Here is an 11570-nt window from a genome sequence, read left to right on the forward strand (position 1 = left end):
CCCCCAGCTCACTCTCCCCCCAGCTCACACACTCCCCAGCTCACACTCTCCCCAACTCACACTCTCCCCAGCTCACACACTCCCCAGTTCACACACTGCCCAGCTCACACTCCTCCCAGCTCACACTCCCCCAGCTCACACTCTCCCCAGCTCACACACTCCCCAGCTCACACTCTCCCAAGCTCACACTACCCCCAGTTCACACTCTCCCCAGCTCACTCACTCCCCAGCTCACACTCACCCCAGCTCACACTCCCCCCAGCTCACTCTCTCCAGCTCACACTCCCCCCAGCTCACACTCCCCCCAGCTCACACACTCCCCCCAGCTCACACTCTCGCCAGCTCACACTCCCCAGCTCACACACTCCCCCAGCTCACACTCCCCACAGCTCACACTCACCCCAGTTCACACACTCCCCAGCTCACACTCTCCCCAGCTCACACTCCCCCCAGCTCACACACTCCCCAGCTCACACTCTCCCCAGCTCACACACTCCCCCAGCTCACACTCTCCCCAGGTCATACTCCCCAGCTCACACTCCCCCAGCTCACACACTCCCCAGCTCATACGCCCCCAGCTCACACTCCCCCCAGCTCACACTCTCCCCAGCTACACTCCCCAGCTCACACTCTCCCCAGCTCACACACTCCCCCCAGCTCACACACTCCCCAGCTCACACTCTCCCCAGGTCACACTCCCCAGCTCACACTCCCCCCAGCTCACACTCCCCCCAGCTCACACTCTTCCCAGCTCACACACTCCCCAGCTCACATTCGCCCCAGTTCACACTCTCCCCAGCTCACACACTCCCCCCAGCTCACTCTCCCCCCAGCTCACACACTCCCCAGCTCACACTCTCCCCAACTCACACTCTCCCCAGCTCACACACTCCCCAGTTCACACACTGCCCAGCTCACACTCCCCCCAGCTCACACTCCCCCAGCTCACACTCTCCCCAGCTCACACACTCCCCAGCTCACACTCTCCCAAGCTCACACTACCCCCAGTTCACACTCTCCCCAGCTCACTCACTCCCCAGCTCACACTCACCCCAGCTCACACTCCCCCCAGCTCACTCTCTCCAGCTCACACTCCCCCCAGCTCACACTCCCCCCAGCTCACACACTCCCCCCAGCTCACACTCTCGCCAGCTCACACTCCCCAGCTCACACACTCCCCAGCTCACACTCCCCACAGCTCACACTCACCCCAGTTTACACACTCCCCAGCTCACACTCTCCCCAGCTCACACTCCCCCCAGCTCACACACTCCCCAGCTCACACTCTCCCCAGCTCACACACTCCCCCAGCTCACACTCTCCCCAGGTCATACTCCCCAGCTCACACTCCCCCCAGCTCACACACTCCCCAGCTCATACGCCCCCAGCTCACACTCCCCCCAGCTCACACTCTCCCCAGCTACACTCCCCAGCTCACACTCTCCCCAGCTCACACACTCCCCCCAGCTCACACACTCCCCAGCTCACACTCTCCCCAGCTCACACTCTCCCCAGCTCACACTCCCCCCCAGCTCACACTCTCCCCAGGTCACACTCCCCAGCTCACACTCCCCCAGCTCACACTCCCCCCAGCTCACACTCTCCCCAGCTCACACACTCCCCAGCTCACATTCGCCCCAGTTCACACTCTCCCCAGCTCACACACTCCCCCCAGCTCACACTCCCCCCAGCTCACACACTCCCCAGCTCACACTCTCCCCAGCTCACACTCCCCCCAGCTCACACACTCCCCAGCTCACACACTCCCCCCAGCTCACACACTTCCCAGCTCACACTCTGCCCAGCTCACTCTCCCCCCAGTTCACACTCTCCCCAGCTCACACACTCCCCAGCTCACACTCCCCCCAGCTCACACACTCCCCAGCACACACTCACCCCAGCTCACATTCTCCCCAGCTCACACTCCCCAGCTCACACACTCCCCAGCTCACATTCTCCCCAGCTCACACACTCCCCAGCTCACACACTCCCCCCAGCTCACACTCTCACCAGCTCACACACTCCCCCCAGCACACACTCTCCCCAGCTCACACTCACCCCAGCTCACATTCTCCCCAGCTCACACACCCCAGCTCACACACTCCTCCCCGCTCACACTCTCCCATGCTCACACTCCCCCAGTTTACACTCCCCAGCTCACACTCCTCCTAGCTCACACTACCCCCAGCTCACACTCTCCCCAGCTCACACTCTCCCCAGCTTACACTCCCCCCAGCTCACACTCCCCCCAGTTCACACTCTCCCCAGCTCACACACTCCCCAGCTCACACTCTCCCCAGCTCACACACTCCCCAGCTCACACACTCCCCAGCTCACACTCCCCCCAGCTCACACTCCCCCCAGCTCACACACTCCCCCCAGCTCACACTCTCGCCAGCTCACACTCCCCAGCTCACACACTCCCCCAGCTCACACTCCCCACAGCTCACACTCACCCCAGTTCACACACTCCCCAGCTCACACTCTCCCCAGCTCACACTCCCCCCAGCTCACACACTCCCCAGCTCACACTCTCCCTAGCTCACACTCCCCCCCCAGCTCACACTCTCCCCAGGTCATACTCCCCAGCTCACACTCCCCCCAGCTCACACACTCCCCAGCTCATACGCCCCCAGCTCACACTCCCCCCAGCTCACACTCTCCCCAGCTACACTCCCCAGCTCACACTCTCCCCAGCTCACACTCCCCCCAGCTCACACTCTCCCAAGCTCACACACTCCCCAGCTCACATTCGCCCCAGTTCACACTCTCCCCAGCGCACACACTCCCCAGCTCACACTCCCCCCAGCTCACACTCTCCCCAGCTCACACTCTCCCCAGCTCACACTCCCCCCAGCTCACACACCCCAGCTCACACACTCCCCCCAGCTCACACACTTCCCAGCTCACACTCTGCCCAGCTCACTCTCCCCCCAGTTCACACTCTCCCCAGCTCACACACTCCCCAGCTCACACTCCCCCCAGCTCACACACTCCCCAGCTCACACTCACCCCAGCTCACATTCTCCCCAGCTCACACTCTCCCCAGCTCACACTCACCCCAGCTCACATTCTCCCCAGCTCACACACCCCAGCTCACACACTCCTCCTAGCTCACACCATCCCCAGCTCACACACTCCCCAGCTCACACTCACCCCAGCTCACACTCCCCCCAGCTCACACTCCCTCCAGCTCACACACTCCCTAGCTCACACTCTCCCCAGTTCACACTCTCCCCAGCTCACACACTCCGCAGCTCACACTCTCCCCAGCTCACACACTCCCCAGCTCACACACTCCCTCCAGTTCACACTCTCCCCAGCTCACACACTCTCCAGTTCACACTCCCCCAGCTCACACTCTCCCCAGCTCACACTCTCCCCAGCTCACACTCCACCCAGTTCACACTCCCCCAGCTCACACACTCCCCAGATAACACACTCCCCTGATAACATACTTCACAAATATACATTCCCCAAATAAAGACACTCCCCAATTCACACACCCCCAGATAACACACTCCCCAGCTCACACTCCCCCCAGCTCACACACTCCCCCCAGCTCACACTCTCGCCAGCTCACACTCCCCAGCTCACACACTCCCCCAGCTCACACTCCCCACAGCTCACACTCACCCCAGTTCACACACTCCCCAGCTCACACTCTCCCCAGCTCACACTCCCCCCAGCTCACACACTCCCCAGCTCACACTCTCCCCAGCTCACACACTCCCCCAGCTCACACTCTCCCCAGGTCATACTCCCCAGCTCACACTCCCCCCAGCTCACACACTCCCCAGCTCATACGCCCCCAGCTCACACTCCCCCCAGCTCACACTCTCCCCAGCTACACTCCCCAGCTCACACTCTCCCCAGCTCACACACTCCCCCCAGCTCACACACTCCCCAGCTCACACTCTCCCCAGCTCACACTCTCCCCAGCTCACACTCCCCCCCAGCTCACACTCTCCCCAGGTCACACTCCCCAGCTCACACTCCCCCAGCTCACACTCCCCCCAGCTCACACTCTCCCCAGCTCACACACTCCCCAGCTCACATTCGCCCCAGTTCACACTCTCCCTAGCTCACACACTCCCCCCAGCTCACACTCCCCCCAGCTCACACACTCCCCAGCTCACACTCTCCCCAGCTCACACTCCCCCCAGCTCACACACTCCCCAGCTCACACACTCCCCCCAGCTCACACACTCCCCAGCTCACACTCTGCCCAGCTCACTCTCCCCCCAGTTCACACTCTCCCCAGCTCACACACTCCCCAGCTCACACTCCCCCCAGCTCACACACTCCCCAGCTCACACTCACCCCAGCTCACATTCTCCCCAGCTCACACTCCCCAGCTCACACACTCCCCCCAGCTCACATTCTCCCCAGCTCACACACTCCCCAGCTCACACACTCCCCCCAGCTCACACTCTCACCAGCTCACACACTCCCCCCAGCACACACTCTCCCCAGCTCACACTCACCCCAGCTCACATTCTCCCCAGCTCACACACCCCAGCTCATACACTCCCCCCCGCTCACACTCTCCCATGCTCACACTCCCCCAGTTTACACTCCCCCAGCTCACACTCCTCCTAGCTCACACTACCCCCAGCTCACACTCTCCCCAGCTCACACTCTCCCCAGCTTACACTCCCCCCAGCTCACACTCCCCCCAGTTCACACTCTCCCCAGCTCACACACTCCCCAGCTCACACTCTCCCCAGCTCACACACTCCCCAGCTCACACTCCCCCCAGCTCACACTCCCCCCAGCTCACACACTCCCCCCAGCTCACACTCCCCACAGCTCACACTCACCCCAGTTCACACACTCCCCAGCTCACACTCTCCCCAGCTCACACTCCCCCCAGCTCACACACTCCCCAGCTCACACTCTCCCCAGCTCACACTCCCCCCCCAGCTCACACTCTCCCCAGGTCATACTCCCCAGCTCACACTCCCCCCAGCTCACACACTCCCCAGCTCATACGCCCCCAGCTCACACTCCCCCCAGCTCACACTCTCCCCAGCTACACTCCCCAGCTCACACTCTCCCCAGCTCACACACTCCCCCCAGCTCATACTCTCCCCAGCTCACACTCTCCCCAGTTCACACTCCCCCCCAGCTCACACTCTCCCCAGGTCACACTCCCCAGCTCACACTCCCCCAGCTCACACTCCCCCCAGCTCACACTCTCCCAAGCTCACACACTCCCCAGCTCACATTCGCCCCAGTTCACACTCTCCCCAGCGCACACACTCCCCCCAGCTCACACTCCCCCCAGCTCACACACTCCCCAGCTCACACTCTCCCCAGCTCACACTCCCCCCAGCTCACACACTCCCCAGCTCACACACTCCCCCCAGCTCACACACTTCCCAGCTCACACTCTGCCCAGCTCACTCTCCCCCCAGTTCACACTCTCCCCAGCTCACACACTCCCCAGCTCACACTCCCCCCAGCTCACACACTCCCCAGCTCACACTCACCCCAGCTCACACTCTCCCCAGCTCACACTCTCCCCAGCTCACACTCACCCCAGCTCACATTCTCCCCAGCTCACACACCCCAGCTCACACACTCCTCCTAGCTCACACCATCCCCAGCTCACACACTCCCCAGCTCACACTCACCCCAGCTCACACTCCCCCCAGCTCACACTCCCTCCAGCTCACACACTCCCCATCTCACACTCTCCCCAGTTCACACTCTCCCCAGCTCACACACTCCCCAGCTCACACTCTCCCCAGCTCACACACTCCCCAGCTCACACACTCCCCCCAGTTCACACTCTCCCCAGCTCACACACTCTCCAGTTCACACTCCCCCAGCTCACACTCTCCCCAGCTCACACTCTCCCCAGCTCACACTCCACCCAGTTCACACTCCCCCAGCTCACACACTCCCCAGATAACACACTCCCCTGATAACATACTTCACAAATATACATTCCCCAAATAAAGACACTCCCCAATTCACACACCCCCAGATAACACACTCCCCAATTCACACACTCCCCAGGTAAACACACCCCCCAATTCACACTCTCCCCAATTCACACACTCCCCAGGTAAACACACCCCCCAATTCACACTCTCCCCAGATAACACACTCCCCAGATAAACACACTCCCCAATTCACACACTCCCCAGATAAACACACTCCCCAATTCACACACTCCCCAATACACCCATTCCCAGATAAACACACTCCTCAATTCACTTATCCCCCAGTGAACACCATCTCCAGTTGACACATGAGGGCGGCACGGTGCCACAGTAGTTAGCACTGCTGCCTCACAGCGCCAGGGACCTGGGTTCAATTCCCGCCTCAGGCGACTGACTGTGTGGAGTTTGCACGTTCTCCCCGTGTCTGCGTGGGTTTCCTCCGGGTGCTCCGGTTTCCTCTCACAGTCCAAAGATGTGCGGGTCAAGTGAATTGGCCATGCTAAATTGCCCGTGGTAAGGGGTATATGTATGGGTGGGTTGCGCTTCGGCGGGTCAGTGTGGACTTGTTGGGCCGAAGGGCCTGTTTCCACACTGTAAGTAATCTAATCCCTCAGTTCACACACTCCCTAGAGCACAAACTTGACAAGTAGAATTATTGAACTTTCCAGGACAAGAGGCCATTCAACCCATCATGTCTGTTAACGGCTCCTGAAAGAGTTACCCAGTTCGTCCCATTCTCCAGCTCTATCTACACATCGCTCTCAATCCATCCCTTTCACATACAGATGCAGGACTCTTTTGGGTCCTGCTGCCTTCCCTCTCCCAGGCAGCGCATTCCAAATCCTACAACACTCCGATGGAAGACTGTTTCTCCTCATCTCACCTTTGATGACAATCTTCAAATTGCAGTTAATGACATCCCAACAACTGTGAACAGAATACTCTGCCATTATCGTTCAGCGTTTTGTACAGCTCAATAAAGTAATCTCCCTTATGGCAAGGACAATAAGCCCTCTCTCTTCGTCTTTCCTTGGATCTAAACTCCCTCATTCCTGGCCCCATTCCAGTAAATCTCCTTTGCGCTCTCTCTCTCTCTCTCTCTCTCTCTCCAGGGTTTCAATACCGTGTTCTGGAGTACTGTGTCCAGATCTGGTTGCCCTGTTATAGGAAGAATATTATTAAGCTGCAGAGAGTTCAGCAAAAGTTTACCAGGAAGGATTTCGGTTCTCAAAATAGACTGCATCAGCTCGGACCTTTTCCGCTGGTGTGTAGGAGTTTGAGGGGTGACCTTATCGAGGCTTATAAAATCGTGAGGGGTTAGAGATAAGGTGAATGGAGGAGAAAGTGAGGTCTGCAGATGCTGGAGATCAGAGCTGAAAAAGTGTTGCTGGAAAAGCGCAGCAGGTCAGGCAGCACCCAAGGAACAGGAGGATCAACGTTTCGAGCATAAGCCCTTCTTCAGGATTATGCCCGAAACGTCGATTCTCCTGCTCCTTGGATGCTGCCTGACCTGCTGCGCTTTTCCAGCAACACATGTTCAGCAGAGATCAGGTGAATGACAAACATCTTTTCCCTCGGGGTGGGGGTGTTCAAAACGAGGGGGCATAGTTTTGAGGTGAGAGGGGAGAGATTTAGGACGTGAGGGGCAAATCTTTGACATTGAAAGTGCTTTGTGTGTGGAACGAAGTGGTGGACGTGGAACAGTCAAAAGGTTTAAGGAGGCAGCTGGATAAGAACATGAAAAGAAGGGTTTAGAGGAAGTGCAGGCGAGTGGGATAGTGTAATTTGGGATTCTAGTCGGCAAGGACAGGTCCCTGCCCATGTCTTGCATTTGAGGTATTCTTCCTGATTCCTGGCATTATTATTATTATTCCGGTATGTACCATGGGCCACCTTTCACTTTCCGAATTTCTCATCAATAATATTCGTCATCCCGAGTGCTCTAGCTTTGCATATCCTGTCTTCATTTCTACTGGGGATGGAGCTAAGCTGCACCCTCGTCAACACTCATTTACAAATCTCCCATTTCCCATCCGTCAGAATGCATTTCCAATCTCCTCTGCTCCCATTCAACTTTGAGATTTCGACATCGCTGTTTCCCACATGAACCACAACACGACTTGTTGACCCTTCTGATCCAGATGTTGAGCCAGCTTTTCCGTTCTCCCGTGAATCCTTGCATCCGGGAGGCAGGTGGGACACACAATCTCGACTATCCCTCAAACGATTCAGCCACCCACTAGGACAACCCTTCTCATCGGCCCCAGTGTCACCTCTGACACCATGTCACTGTGCTCTACCCTTGGGGGTCACCCAGCGTCGACTCAGTCAGGATACTCAATAAATAGGCACGAGAATGTCAGACCCCTGAGATCGTTCCAAGGATCGCTGGGTTTCCAGGACCTGCTGTCTGCTTTCGATGAACGGGAACCCATTTCCCCTGCCATCTGTACGCTCGACTCTCATGATGTGGAGTGACCATGCAAAGAATGGTGTGATACGGGCCTTGGGCAGGCCGAAGGGATTGTGGGAGGCACGGTCAGCGCACGCGCATGGGCTGAAGGGCCCACCTCTGTGCCGTCCTCTCTGACCACACGCAGTTACATCTCCTTCAGCCAACCTCTCTCTCCTGCTCAGATGGTGCCCAGTGAGGAGAGACGTTGCTCTCAATCTATCAGGACCCCTCTGGATGCTTCAGAACTGTGGGGCATTCCTGAATGACCCTGGATCCAGACTGCCCACGTTTTACATGCCACCCAGATACCCCTTAACCAGAGGCCCTGCCACCTTTACTGCTCAGGACGGTGCACGATTCTGAGGATCAGCAGTTTCTGAGCTGCAGGCGTACTTTCCACAAGGACCTCTCTCCTTTTGGTTTGAGGAGGGAGGGAGCAATTTACTGCAGGACTGTAACATAGAGTTAAAATTGGGTCACATTGCAGGGATGCAATAATATACTCCACAATTAGCTCACCCCTGGATTAACACGGTCTCTCAGGAGCATACTCTCAAATTACACGCTCCCTCAAACAACATTCTCCCCAAAGAACACGGTCCCCGAAAACGTCACCCCCAAAACACCGGCCTCCTGCACAAACCACAAATGCTCCCCAAACACCACAATCTCTACACATCACACTCACTGAAAAACATGCTCCTGAACAACATACGCCAATTACAGCAGGCTCCGTAGACAACACGCTCCCTAAAACAGCATGCTCCCCTGAACAACACACTCCCTAAAACAGCATGCTCCCCTGAACAACACACTCCCTAAAACAGCATGCTCCCCTGAACAACACACTCCCTAAAACAGCATGCTCCCCTGAACAACACACTCCCTAAAACTGCATTCTGACCTGAACAACACGCTCCCTAACACAGCATGCTCCCCTGATCAACACACTCCCTAAAACATCGTGCTCCCCTGAACAACACACTCCCAAAAACCGCATGCTCCCCTGAACAAAACCTTGCATGAAACACCATGTTCCCCTGAACAACACACTGCCTAAAGCAGGAAGATCCTCTGAATAGCACACTCCCGAAAACAACATGCTCCCCTGAACAACACACTCCCTAAAACAGCATGCTCCCCTGAACAACACACTCCCTAAAACAGCATGCTCCCCTGAACAACACACTCCCTAAAACAGCATGCTCCCCTGAATAACACACTCCCTAAAACAGCATGCTCCCCTGAACAACACACTCCCTAAAACAGCATGCTCCCCTGAACAACACACTCCCTAAAACAGCATGCTCCCCTGAACAACACGCTCCCAAAAACAGCATGCTCCCCTGAACAACACACTCCCTAAAACAGCATGCTCCCCTGAACAACACACTCCCTAAAACTGCATTCTGAACTGAACAACACACTCCCTAAAACATCGTGCTCCCCTGAACAACACACTCCCTAAAACAGCATGCTCCCCTGAACAAAACCTTGCATGAAACACCATGTTCCCCTGAACAACACACTGCCTAAAGCAGGAAGATCCTCTGAATAGCACACTCCCGAAAACAACATGCTCCCCTGAACAACACACTCCCTAAAACATCATGGTCCCCTGAACAACACACTCCCTAAAACTGCATGCTCCCCCGAACAACACACTCCCTAAAACCGCATGCTCCTCTGAACAACACTCTCCCTAAAACAGCATGCTCCCCTGACCAAAACGTTTCCAAAAACAGCATGCTCCCCTGAACAGCACTCTCCCTAAAACCGCATGCTACCCTGAACAACACACTCCCTAAAACCGCATGCTCCCCTGAACAACACACTCCCTAAAACAGCATGCTCCCCTGAACAACACACTCCCTAAAACAGCATGCACCCCTAAACAACACGCACCCTAAAACAACATGCTCCCCTGAACAACACACTCCCTAAAACAGCATGCTCCCCTGATCAACACACTCCCTAAAACAGCATGATCCCCTGAACAACACACTCCCTAAAACAGCATGCTCCCCTGAACAACACACTCCCTAAAACAGCATGCTCCCCTGAACAACACACTCCCTAAAACAGCATGCTCCCCGGAACAACACACTCCCTAAAACAGCATGCTCCCCTGAACAACACGCTCCCAAAAACAGCATGCTCCACTGAACAACACACTCCCTAAAACCGCATGCTCCCCTGAACAACACACTCCCTAAAACCGCATGCTCCCCTGAACAACACACTCCCTAAAACTGCATTCTGACCTGAACAACTCGCTCCCTAACACAGCATGCTCCCCTGAACAACACACTCCCTAAAACTTCGTGCTCCCCTGAACAACACACTCCCAAAAACCGCATGCTCCCCCGAACAGAACCTTGCCTGAAACACCATGTTCCCCTGAACAACACATTGCCTAAAGCAGGAAGATCCTCTGAATAGCACACTCCCGAAAACAACATGCTCCCCTGAACAACACACTCCCTAAAACATCATGGTCCCCTGAACAACACACTCCCTAAAACCGCATGCTCCCCCGAACAACACACTCCCTAAAACAGCATGCTCCTCTGAACAACACTCTCCCTAAAACAGCATGCTCCCCTGACCAAAACGTTTCCAAAAACAGCATGCTCCCCTGAACAGCACTCTCCCTAAAACCGCATGCTCCCCTGAACAACACACTCCCTAAAACAGCATGCACCCCTAAACAACACACTCCCTAAAACAACATGCTCCCCTGATCAACACGCTCCCTAAAACAGCATGCTCCCCTGAACAACACACTCCCTAAAACCGCATGCTCCCCTGAACAACACACTCCCTAAAACAGCATGCTCCCCTGAACAACACGCTCCCTAAAACAGCATGCTCCTCTGAACAACACTCTCCCTAAAACAGCATGCTCCCCTGACCAAAACGTTTCCAAAAACAGCATGCTCCCCTGAACAGCACTCTCCCTAAAACCGCATGCTCCCCTGAACAACACACTCCCTAAAACAGCATGCACCCCTAAACAACACGCACCCTAAAACAACATGCTCCCCTGATCAACACGCTCCCTAAAACAGCATGCTCCCCTGAACAACACACTCCCTAAAACCGCATGCTCCCTTAAACAACACGCTCCCAAAAACAGCATGCTCCCCTGAACAAACACT

The 11570-nt window shown here is 56.4% G+C and overlaps 1 protein-coding gene across 1 annotated transcript in view; it reads right to left on the minus strand.

Annotated features, from left to right (window-relative positions):
* LOC132833902 (deleted in malignant brain tumors 1 protein-like) overlaps window positions 1-6904 on the minus strand; it is a 52199-nt gene extending 45295 nt beyond the window's left edge. The window contains exon 1 of the mRNA XM_060852560.1: window positions 6838-6904. Within this exon, the coding sequence (XP_060708543.1) occupies window positions 6838-6904 (67 nt within the window). The remainder of the gene's footprint in view (window positions 1-6837) is intronic.
* Window positions 6905-11570: the final 4666 nt, after the last annotated feature.

Source organism: Hemiscyllium ocellatum, chromosome 38 (assembly GCF_020745735.1).
Source record: "Hemiscyllium ocellatum isolate sHemOce1 chromosome 38, sHemOce1.pat.X.cur, whole genome shotgun sequence".
NCBI classification, from domain to species: domain Eukaryota; kingdom Metazoa; phylum Chordata; class Chondrichthyes; order Orectolobiformes; family Hemiscylliidae; genus Hemiscyllium; species Hemiscyllium ocellatum.